General features: G+C 35.3%; 1 protein-coding gene across 1 annotated transcript; it reads right to left on the reverse strand.

The window, feature by feature from the left end:
- LOC18772560 (AMP deaminase) lies at positions 28-7,426 on the reverse strand. Its single transcript, XM_007208027.2, has 19 exons — positions 6,919-7,426; positions 5,916-6,073; positions 5,459-5,666; positions 4,704-4,882; positions 4,545-4,596; positions 4,311-4,438; positions 4,019-4,198; positions 3,742-3,809; positions 3,464-3,606; positions 3,222-3,283; positions 2,926-3,039; positions 2,641-2,781; positions 2,184-2,336; positions 1,722-1,775; positions 1,533-1,643; positions 1,271-1,444; positions 1,106-1,186; positions 802-900; positions 28-523 (listed from the first exon to the last, which is right to left on the reverse strand). The coding sequence occupies exons 1-19, from the start codon at positions 7,271-7,273 to the stop codon at positions 455-457; spliced, it is 2,529 nt and encodes an 842-aa protein (XP_007208089.1). The 5' UTR covers positions 7,274-7,426; the 3' UTR covers positions 28-454.

Raw genomic sequence — 12,715 nt, forward strand, 5'->3', positions numbered from 1 at the left:
GAGAGAGAGAGAGAGGAGGAATGATTGTTTATAGGAGTCTTGAATGAGCATCATATTGTGATATCTCTGACATAAAACTAACTGCGACAATACAATATTCAATATTCATGTTACAGCGAAGTTAATTATGAAACCCTAGTAATTAACTTCAGTAGTACAAAAACCACTCTTATTTGACTAAGGATCGAGTGGCATTTCCTCTTTCTTGTCTGTATTTCTCGACTCCAACTAACTCTAGCTGAATCTGAAGTGACGCACTTCTTAATCTCGACTTTGGGCATGTACATGTCCACCTCATTCTTAGACCCCCCAACCATTGCCTCATGCTTGCATATGGCTTCTGGCACTTCCCTGGAATGTATGGCATATCCTTTAAACAAGAATCGCTAGCCAGTCGTACATCTTATCAGATTACTCTTCAAGTATGGCTTAAAGTTGCGCATGCCTTTCGACATCACCTCTCAACTTCTTTAGGGATCATGGCCTTTCCGAGATAAACCTGTTGCATCTCTTCTCTCCAGATCTGCAAGCAGTTTGGTATATTTCTTAGTTCTTTCAGTATTCTCCAAGGGTTGTTCATTTACAACAGCCAGAGAAATTGAAAGCTACTAGACGCTCATTGGCAGTTGCACCCCTATGTTAGGGATTATATGCATAATAATAAGATGATATAAAATGAGGTATTCGATTGTTGCGTGGTGGTGTGTGTGTCTGTGGGAGAGAGAGAGAGAGAGAGAGAGATGAAGCCTAAACAAGCAATGCATGGAAGAAATCACAGAGAGAATAGAAAAAGTTCCCCACCGTTTCACGAAATTCCACCCGGATATGAGGCACGTTTGTTTTGTGGATGTCATTTCCATCTGGCCCTCTCTTATAGTACTCTCTGCCAATCCAGTGTGACTGAACCAGAAAATTTGAAGACTCAAGTTCAACACCATCAACCACAACTACTCATACGTTATTTCAGAGAAATAAGCTCATCAAGAATAATGACTCATAACATTACAAACCAAGTGCATGTGTGGGAAATCAATTGCACATTCAAATCTGGTATGTAGCTAGATGCAGTGACTAGATTATGTAATGCAATAACATAGTAACGTACCTTAAGTGCGTGTGAAAAACCAGATTGGTAGACAGAATTACGGGCAATTTCACATAGGTCACATGAACTCAATTTCCATACCTGTAAAGGAAGAACTTCTCAGTAACTGGGCCTTTACATACCGCTAGCTAGAGAGAGAGAGAGAGAGAGAGAGAGAGAGCTCACAGAAGCAGCTATACTATATTCTTCCACCAAAGGTTCTTTTGTTAAGTGGATTTGGAGAGGATCATCAGTAGAAAGAGAAACATTAAGACCTCGTAAGAAAAACATAGGAAAAGGGTTCCGATGGTAGTCCAAAAACAGAGAATTGTTGCTCAGGGGTGACATAGCCAAGCCAATCTGATAAGATAAACAAGCGATTGTAGAGAATCAGAAATTGCATAAGGCAAAGTCATTTATCCTATAAATAAGAATCCTTTCTCCTAACCTGGGCTAAATAATACAGATATTGAAGCACGGGAGATTTTCTCAAATTGATTCCATGTGCAATATTATTTGCGGTAAGAAAGGTTGCAGCAAGGTGGTCAATGTCACCAGCCTGAAAATTATTGAGCAAATGACTTCACATTATGCAATACTTGTGTTCAAAGAGAGAATAAATCTTTAATATATATACCTCCCCAGAATGCGGACGAAATTTGATTGTTGTCATGCCTTTTGATTCACGAAGCTATAAATAAAAATCCAACAGCTCAGCATTTGATGACAATATATGGCATAAACAGATATTAAGTACGCAATTAGGAGAACTACAGAAAATTAAAAGCGAACACCAAACATTTTAAATAATTGGAATGATTTTACTATTTCTTGAACTTGTAAAGATTCTAGTATTTTTATGAGATCTAGGCCCTGGTATTGCAACCACTGCAAATGAGACTTACAACAATGAAAAAAGTAAAAGAACAAAACCCATTTGACTTTCATGATTATAAACAAGGAAAATGCGTAAACAATCACAAGGGACAAGAGGGATACGATAGAAGTTATACTACCCTAATCACAAAGCTGTTCTTCAGATAGTATGGGGAATAGATACAGAACATAGTAAAGTGTAAAATTGTTTTTGACAGCATACCTTGTTTAATGTGTAGAGATTAGCATAACAGTAGTACACGTAGTATGAAAATGCAGGATTGAATACATTGGTCCATTGTGCTGGTGTTGGCATGTGTTTTGTGGGGCGTCTTTCAGGTTTGCTTTCGTCATCCACCAAATCTAACCCCACAACCTGGAAATTCAAGCATGTTTAAGTTAAGCATCAAAGCAAGAACTTCTTCAAACCTATACATATATGCAAAACAGTAGCCTGATTTCCCGAAATTCTCTTCAATGAGGAGAATACTTAAATGTAAACCCAGTGATGGTAGCTTGACTTACATATTAATCAGACCAACGTTTATAACATATAGGGAAAAAGTATAAGAGAAGAAGAATTTTTTAGGGTCCTTTTGAGATTCTAAACATGTAAACTAACCTAATTAACCTACATAAACGAAAAAAATATTGAAGATTTTGCAGACAAGGTGACAAACCTGTTTCAGGAAAACATGCAGTTGTGGATGAGAATCTGGATCTATGGTAACCTCAAATAGTGGAATAAAGATATTGTCAAGAATGTTCTGAAATGATGTTACTATTCCCATTTCCTTGTATATATTGTACAACCGTGGCAACTGAAAGAAGGAAGAAAATTACAAGTAAAAACCAACACGAGTAACATTCAAGATTTTTATCTAAAACAAGTGCTTGTGGAATAGAACCATACAATTCCACTAATCTTATAAACGTTACAGAGAAGAACAATTCATTTTTTTTACCTGAATCAACCAAACAACATTCTCACTGTATAATTCATTGTTCACTATCCAACTAGCCATTTGGTCCCACTCACTTTGCTTCCTACCATATATTGATACTCTGTACTCAGCCATCTGCAGCAGAAAAATGGAGCATCAGGTGAGGCTGATCTATCTAAACATGCAGAAACACAACAAAGACACGCAATGAACATTCACACATGACAAGGCAAGGATTGCTCAGAAAGTGATTAAGACGACAAACAGAGACCAGATCATGGATAAAAACCTATCTGCAAACAGGAGCAAGGAAGCACCTGATATTTACTGGCAGACAGATCAGAAAACACTTGCTTGGTCAGCTCAGCAAGGAAACGACCTATTCAAGAAGAGATTATCTAAGACCACAATTTATATATTGATCGCTGACTAAAAAATTAATCGTCGTGATAAATTCTTTAAAATGGATAGAAACGACATCTCAAAGCCATGGCTTAAGAGTCTAGTTCTTCACTATAACGCAGTAACTTTTAATAATTGAGCAAACAAAAAACAATACCTTGAATAAGATTATCCTGCTTAAGGAAAATCTCACGAAGCCTACTTTGACCACAGGGGTTGTACTTGAGATTAAACTTATCAAAACGATGAAATGTGCTCTTGTCTGCATGAACATCCAAAAGGTCAACATTTAGGTCGTACCTGTTGAAACAAATGTGAGAGATTATTTCCTGCTGCTTAAAATAAATATTTTTAATACATGAACAAGAATTGATAACAATAAGATATTCGAATATGTATATTTTTTTTTAAATAAAAAATGGCAGAATAAAATACCCAGTCAAATCCAAACTCTCAAAAACCTCTTTCAAGGTCAAATAGGTTCCATCTCGAAATATCACAACCTGAATAGAAGTACACAGAACTCGAGAATAAGTGAATATCATGCAATAGTCATAACTATTATTATAATAAACCTCTTTTCAACAGTTAAGTGACTATTTGCATAGCCCCTTAGGAAACTATCAAGTTTGGAATGATTATGCACAGTTGATAGAAATAAAGGGAAGAGAGAACCACTTAACAAAATATCAGCATAAAACTTTTAAATTACCTCATCAGGCTCTTTCCTCAACTTTGATTTTATAAACCTCAAAAGATGTTTCTGGTTCATGCATGCCGAATGATGAACATGTGTATCAACTTTTCTGACATTATAAAAGTCACGATGCGGAGCACTTTTCTGAGCCAGAAATTCCCTATCCGCATTAAGCATTAAATGAAGATTGAATTTCTGAATGACAGACAAATAAACACATTGTCAAAGAACTATTACTGCTCCCACGTAGAAAAGAGCATCGACAAGCATCTCAATGACTAATAATTATCAACAAAGGTCTGTTTACTTGTTCCAGAAGATTCAGTCGATGATGGCATAAAGTTCTGATATTCCCTGCTGCTATAACTCGAAGTATGTGATGTAGGTCAGTAAAGAAGGTTGTTGCATCGGCAACAGGAAAAAGCTCTTCTCTTGCTGCGAAAGAGGGGGAGGGGGTAAATGTGCATTAAGATCTCTACAGAGGAACAAATGTCCCTCAACTATGACAAAACAAGAAAGATACACAGCAACAGCCTCTTACAATCTTTATTAGGATACACATGAACAACCCCATCTTGCATTTCAAAATAATGCTGCAGAACAAAGGAGAAGTGTGTTAATTGGACCCCCAAAAAAAAAAACCATTTTTCTGAGTTAGAGCTTAGAGGTTAGAATACTAATTTGAAAAGTACAAACTCACATCAGACTTCTCCTCAGAAGTATAAAAAAATGGTGCTGGGTTAGGCTTTGGGGTACTGGGGTCAGATATAATTTCTTTCTCCCACGGAGCAACTGTCTCGCTGAATACATATCTTTTTCGCAATTCAAGGCATTCTTGAAGAACCACATAGACCTCCACTTCATCGGTAGATGGCACTTCTGGAAAAGTTATAGATGAAAACAGAACCAAGTAGATGTCATTCCCACTCTCCAGTTTCAAAATTACAATTTAACATCACGTACTTAAACTAGTTGAAACACAATCAGTAACTCATCAAAACCAAATAATAAGAAGCAAGAATATGGTGAACAGGGGAAGTTAGTAAAGGAACATTGTTTAGGCTTCCACCATGAATATTTGCACATACAGAATATACATGCTTCTTTGACCTGATATCAAAAGTTTAATGGAATCAATTATCTTGTTAAAACCACTGCTATCTTTAATATTACCCACTCAGGTTATGCAGTTTTTTGTCAATGTTCCCCAAGAGTTGAAAATGTGCTCCTTGTTCTTAATGTTTCCTAGAACTTCTTATTTGTTACAATTTGTATTAGTATCTTTTTAGTTGGCAGCAACAAGTAATGTTCAATGATATACAGCAAGTCCATACAAAACCCTTCAAATAACACATCTTCTTAAAATATGCATGAAATTGTAATATATAATAAATCATAAATAAAAAGGAAACAACCACAGAAGTGTACTTCTGGGTGAAGAGAAAGAGCTCATACCAGTAGGAGTAATTTTAAGTTTAGCAAAAGTCTCTTGTTCTGGCTCTTTCCTTAAAATATCAGCTGCAATTGGATCAGGCTGAACGCCATGCAGATCACCAGATACACTATGGGACCGAATCATACTTGAAGGAGCTATAGGAATTTGCTCTCCATTGGCATTAACATGGTTCGGTAAATTCTCAAAAAGGATTTTACCATCTGGCCCCTGAAAGAGATGTCCAAATCCAATTCCAGATATCCGTAAGAATTTTTTCAAGAATAACGAAACAAACTCAGTTTCCCTGAAGAATAAAATTCAGGTGCACACATTCACTGGAATATGCAATAATAATGTGAGGCCAAGTACAATGTGCAAGAACATCATGTTACTTTAAAGAAAGTGAGATTATGGAGGTTTGCACCTCCCTCTCTCTCTCACTCTGACACACACATGCTGCACAGTGAATAAACTCACCACAGTGCCTAGTTTAGCATTGTCAGTCATATTATCTTCATCATCTGATCCTTCTACACTCTCAAAGGCACTGGCACTTGCAACTGGAGACTTAGGAGAAGTTGGACGTATAAGATTACCAGTTCTCTTAGCTGAACTCGCAAGCTCAGTAGATTTCCCTGAAAAAGAAGAAGTCTGTACTTTAACAGCAAAGGAAACTGGCATCTATCACACTGGTGCTTTGATATCAAAAATTTGGTAATGACAGAGAGGGTAAAAAGGAAACTTCGTGAAACACTGCGCATTTGCACAATTCATATTATATCCGAGCCTAATAACAACATCAAGCACAAAGAAAATATACATTGTGAAAGAAAATCTTTCATCATTACTTGCATTAATTTCACTCTTTGCGACCATGTTCCAGCCCACTTAAGGTGTCAAGAGGAAATGGAAAATCCATTTGCCAGTTTGCATGTGGATAACATGACAACATAGAAAACTTGTCGCATCCAATTTGTGTCCTGTATATTTTAGTATCTTTTCCTTGTTCGACATTTACAGATGAGCTCCCGCGGAGTATCTTATTTGTTCCATTTGTTTGTTTCTCTTTTCATGCCCATTTGAGTAATTTTAGGAATCAAAGTAGCCACCAAAACTCTATGAATACAGCATACCTTACTTTCAACAAGTAAGTTCTAATTCCATTTTGGTTTACTCTTTGGTTAGGCTAAAAAATAAATGAAAGTAAATGAGTGTCATGCTTACTACTTCTCATCATACAGAGATGCCATATAAGGCAATATCTATGAGTATTTCAATTAGTGCAGACTTATATTATAAAATACCAATACACTGTAGTTTAGAAGGAGCTATTGAGGCATTGATAATCCTAAAGAAAACCATATGTCCAAATGACGAAGCCAATCCAAAAACTACGCGGCACGACTATATGTATCAAATCAAAATTATGAAATTAAAGCGAAAATTGATTATTCTGGTGACAAATCCAGCCGAGCCATACCTTCCGGAAGCGTGTGCAGCCTCGGCAACCCGGCAGGAATACCATCAACCGGAAGCAAGCCGTTGCGCCTATGATCGTCACCGTCAATCCCGCCTGAGATCGCCGTCACGTCCGGCAACGACGCCGAGCACCGCCGGTAATAGCCGCTGCCCTTGCGACGCGCGTGGCTTCTACGCTTTTTCATGTGCTGCGGTGAGTCACCGCCATCGGAGTTGTCCTCTCTCTCCCTCTCCACCGTCTTCGCAAACTCAAGAAGCTGATTTAGGGTTTTGCGGTGCATATAGTAGGCCGACACAGCCACCAGCGAAGCACCAACCAGAGCCGCCATGGCCAAATGTATCGCATACGACTCCATTTCTCGCGCGTTCCGTATTCTCAGAATACTATCAACGTTAGAAAAATGGTGGTTCCGATTTCAGTTAGAGAGAGAAACAAAACCCTACTGAAGAGCTCAGCAGAGAGAGTCTACAGATATAGTGCTCTCTGTTTTTATTCGGGACAAGCGCGACTTGCTTCAATATTTATAGGGAGAACGAGCGAAGAGCTGAGAGACTGAGAGGACATATTCTCTCTGTTTTTCTCTATTTTTATTATTTATTAATTTCTCTGCGGTGATAGTCTAGTAAAAAAATTAAAAATTAAAAATTAAAAATTACGAAAATGATAAGTGAGTGCTGGCTGCTTTTTATCGCCGCTTTTGCAGATTAAATTTTAATAATTATTTTGGTAATTATTTGTTTTGTTTTATGTGTTATTTTTGGATTGATTAATTAAATAATTAATTAATTGATATGGAGGTGTGGGCCATGGGTCCAACCAATGTGGGTTTGGATAGGAAGAGGAGCATTTCGTGTACACAGCAGTGTGGATAGTTGAGTCACTTTCATTATCCACGCACATGCCACATATGCTAAGGGATTTCTGGGCACATGTTAAAGGAGGAAGCAAAAGCTTAAGCCTTTTTTACCCAAAAAAACAAAAAGCTTGAGCCTTAAATCCTATCCTATGTGTTCCATTTTAAGCAAATTAATTGTTGCGTGTGAAACCCGCTAAAAACAATATAGAATTATTAACTACTTTTTTAGTCAAAATACTAGGTTTTCTTTTTAAATACAAGCGATAGTCTAAACTACAGAGAATGGAGATTTCTCACACGTACACAACTAAAATGTCTTAGAAGTTTGATGTTAAAATACGAAAACTTAATATTTCTTTGGTTTCTAGTTTCCATCTTGAATACGAAAAATGAAAATTGGAAAACAGACCAAATAGAAAATGAATAAATATATGGGATTTTGGATACGAAAATAACGCTTCTATATTCAATATTACGAGGCATAGAGCTAGCTAGCAGTTAATCTCTTAAAGATATTTTCTTCTCACTATTAATAATTTTATTTTAATTATTTTTCTAGTGCAAATCTTAGCAATAACGGAAACAACGAAAAACTGCACAACAATATAGGAAGATACAAGTACAACATGTATAAACGCATAATTATTCTTTAATTCGATATCATAAGTTTCCCTTTTCACAATATTTTCTATTGTGTATTAATGAAACCATGATGGACTGAATTAGTGGAAGATAATTGTTTTGCATCGTTTTTTCTCTTTTTAATTAGAAAAAATGCATGATGAATATTTTAGAGTGTCAATAATAGGAGTCATAATAATTAACGAGATTCTAATTGCCGATCAAATTAAATGTTTCAACGACCCTTGTAGAACATTTTAATAAGGCACTTCTAATTAGTTTTTTTCCATTTTCTAATGTGTAATTGAATTTGATACAATACTAAAAGCTTATATATTCTTCTATATAATATATTTTGTTAATTTCGACCATAATGCTTAATCATTTTCTGTTTGGTAGTAGAAAGAAACACCCCACGTTCACAAATGGTGCATGGCAATAATTATCTGGAATAACTAACCTTTAATGGCCCATCTTGGAGCGATGAGTCATTCTCTCAATCTTGTTGAAAGCAAAGCAAATTCAGCAAATCGAAGGAAATAAAAAAACTATTAAGAAATCATCATCGGTCATGTATTCATATGTTCATCCAAGTCGCACTTTCTTGCAAAACCATTAAGCTTATGACACAAAGCAAATTTTATATATATGTGGCAAACCTTAAAACGTAATTAATCAGCATAATGAGTTCTAGTTGTGGCTTAACATATTTTTCCATGGCAACTAGTTAAGAGACTACATCTAACTAAAAGAAATGTATTGTCAATAGATGATTTCTCAATCGTTGATGCATATGTGTCAAGTACGAAAATAATGTATAACTCCAAAAAATATTAATATCATTATTTATTTCTAACAGTTGAATGGTTACAATCACGTTAATTTTACCTAAATACAAGAACATCTAGAATTAATTTCTACAAAATTTATGCACATATGGCAAGTTATAGGGAAAGGTTAACTATAAGAAATGCTAATGTTGTTGGTTTCACAATCGTGCAGTACTCATATTGCTTGGGTTTTAATTGATGAAAAAGAACGACAGGTTTGTAAAACTTCAATCAAAACACTTAAAAGAGGACGTGTTAGTGTACTGTGGGAGGGTTTTGAGTTTTCCTTTATAAGAACGTATGCTACAATCACGTAATCAGAGACTGACATAGAATTTCAAAATATGATTTATTAAATTTACCTTATGTTAAAAGGTTACGCTTGAATAAGTGTTATGAGTAAACTTGAGTGGGCTCTATATGTCTATGTACGTACTCCACACATAAAAATATCATACTTATTGAGTCATTATGACTCATTAAATGATACATATGACTCTTAAATAGTTACATATGACTCTTAAATAGTGCTACACCACTTAATGAGCTTAAAGGTACTAATGAATAGATCACCATGACCCAACCAATATTATATTTTTATGTATTATAGTAGCCGGACCTAGAAATATGATCGTGTACCTTTAATTTGGCTAAAGAGCTAGTGCATGCCATCAAGGCTTGTCGCGACAAAACATCGCTTGTTGACAATTTGACATACCTGTGACCTTCCCCTATCCCATCAATTTCGACCCAAACAAATAAAAAAAGCCCGTCACTTTATGCAGTACATGGTAATTACTAATCAACCGTGAACGCATGGACCACAATTTTGTATAAGTTGGTGTGACAAATGACAAAAGGGATCGATACCTTTCTTTTTTGTTCCAAGATCATTTGAAGGAAACAAGATCTCAGTGACTCGACCACACATCTGGTTGACACGTCATTGGGTAAGGTAGAAATTACAACTGCTGGTACTTGATACTATGTTGTTATAACTATGGAACTTGAAAATTATGACCAATCAAACAACTTGTTAGTTTATTTTGCTATTTTACGTAATAAATACAAACTATGATCGAACGTGTCACTTAATGGATAAAGATGAATTTTTGAGGAGTCAACGAGTATGGTATTTCCAAGTGTTTGTATTGAATACGAGTTCGAATTGTTATCAATCCTCAAAATTTGCAGTCTCTTGCTTATTATTGTACCATTGACGGATGTGTCTTCCACCTTGAAAGTAGGTTTGGAATTTCCTAAACCTTTTGGTGTTGTTTAACCATAAAAGTACCATTTACAAAGGTGAAAAGCATATATAAGTATAGATCTAATGGATACGTTAAGAATAATTTGAGCTAGCTAGTGTAAAAGTGATTGGAAATTAATTAAAGAAATAACTTTCGCTGTTGTTTTTGAGTCACCAGTATCTTTTATATTTATCGCGTAATGATGTTGAAGGACACATACCTTTAAATAATTTTCAACTCTTTTTCGCTTAGTGCCCTAGTGGGCAGGGCACGGACTAAACAGTGTTGAATGTTGATGGTAACAAATACTAAATACCAAGGATATAGCCTCAGGGAGAATGTTAGCAACTTTTTCTCTAACCTTCTCTTTTGAACTTTCTCCTTTTTTTACTTGACATGTGTCATTCTCCTTATACTTAAAACAATGTCATTAATATATTATACAAGCTAACTTTTGCTTTCCAAGTTTACCCTTATTAAATGTATTCAATTTATCCAAAAAAATTTCACAACTTTCTTACAATCTTATTAATTTTTTTATTTAATAAAATGTCTGCTTTTAAAAAAAAAGGGGGAAATGTCCCTTTTTTTAACGTCAAGTTTGGACTTTTTTTTAATTAAAAAAAAAGGATATTTACTCTTTCTTTTTTTTAAGTAAACATTTTCTTTCAAAAAAAAAAAATTTAATAAGATGGTAAGAAAGTTGTGAAATTTTTTTGGATAAGTTGAATACATTTAATAAGGGTAAATTTGGAAAGTAAAAGTTACCTTGTATAATATATTAATGACATTGTTTTAAGTGTAAGGAGAATGACACATGTCAAGCAAATAAGGGAGAAGGTCCAAAAGAGAAAGTTAGAGAGAAATTGCTAGAGAAACATAACAACTTGGGGAATGATCTCTGTTTTTTTTATTGGGTTACATGATTTTTTGCTTTTTATTATCAGAAATGAATTAAGATTATGGTAAACTGAGAGTTCGATGCCCGTAACCAAAAAATAATTTAGACGTATATGCAGTAAGATATTATGTCATTGCATCTTATGCTGGTTTGATTCCATGAAACAACGGCGAGCATGAATGATTACGCAAAGGATTGGTGGGTTTGTTTGTTGGCAAATAGTGTTAGCATAAGGTCCTTTTAGTTGGGAAAATTCCCATAATATTCCCCTTTTTGGGGCTTTGGCTTGTGATATTCCAAACTGGTATCAGATTATTATAATTAGGCAGGAGGTCCTGTGTGTTGGGTGGAATTGGAATCACATTCCCTTGAAGCACATAGGGAGATTATTAAAGAATATATAGGGGAATGGGAGAGAATTTCAGGAGGAGGACGATTTATGAGTGGATTTTGGACTGAGGATCAAGCATCTTCCTCTATGCTGCCAAGTTTTCTAAATTAGAAAGGTATCTTTTTGGACTCATCGGTGATTATTCACAGGGGACTTTGAATTTTTATGACCCAATAACTGAGATTGGGATAGAGAGATGGTAGCATAAGGACCGGATTATTCTGTTGAGGTGAGTCGTATGCTATGGGGACAAGAATTATGCCCTAAATAATACTAGTGTGACAAAATTTTGAAAAGCCCTTTGATACGAATATTTGTTGGCCTCTTTAGTGTATGGGTAAATACCTCCATATACACTTGCTCTATTAGTTAGAGGAATTGGCATATTGGTTTGTGTTGAGTGATATTCCTATAATTAGTGTGTATGCATTTAATGAGATTCTTTGTCTTTTGTGGAGGAAGATTCGAACTTAGGACATCTTTCAACATTGAAAAGAGAAGTATCACTAAACCAAGAATTAGTTAATAAAACTATTTAAATTAATTGATTCACGTAAGAATGACAACCATTATTCGTATTCTTATTTCATTATATAGAATAAATTTGTGCATGTCCACTCATGATTTTGCCTCCTTGGGACCATACTAGAGCCAAAAGGTTTTGAGAGCTAAAAATTATATGAACAAGAGAACCACTAGGATTATTACTTGACCTAGTAGGAGAAATATTTGTAAGAATCCCCAACAGTAGACAAGCATTTTTGTTGTGGTCAATGTAGACAAGCATTACTTGTACAATAATGTAATCATTCTGTATCCATCTTTCCTTTTTCTTGATTCATTGTTAACGTAGAATCCAAAAATCCTTTTCAATAAAGATGCCAAATCCCAAAAAGTTTGTGGACTACGAGCAACTTTTTGGGTCACAATTCCCTGACCACTTTTCAA

Source organism: Prunus persica, chromosome G6, assembly GCF_000346465.2.
Source record: "Prunus persica cultivar Lovell chromosome G6, Prunus_persica_NCBIv2, whole genome shotgun sequence".
In the NCBI taxonomy this organism is placed as follows: domain Eukaryota; kingdom Viridiplantae; phylum Streptophyta; class Magnoliopsida; order Rosales; family Rosaceae; genus Prunus; species Prunus persica.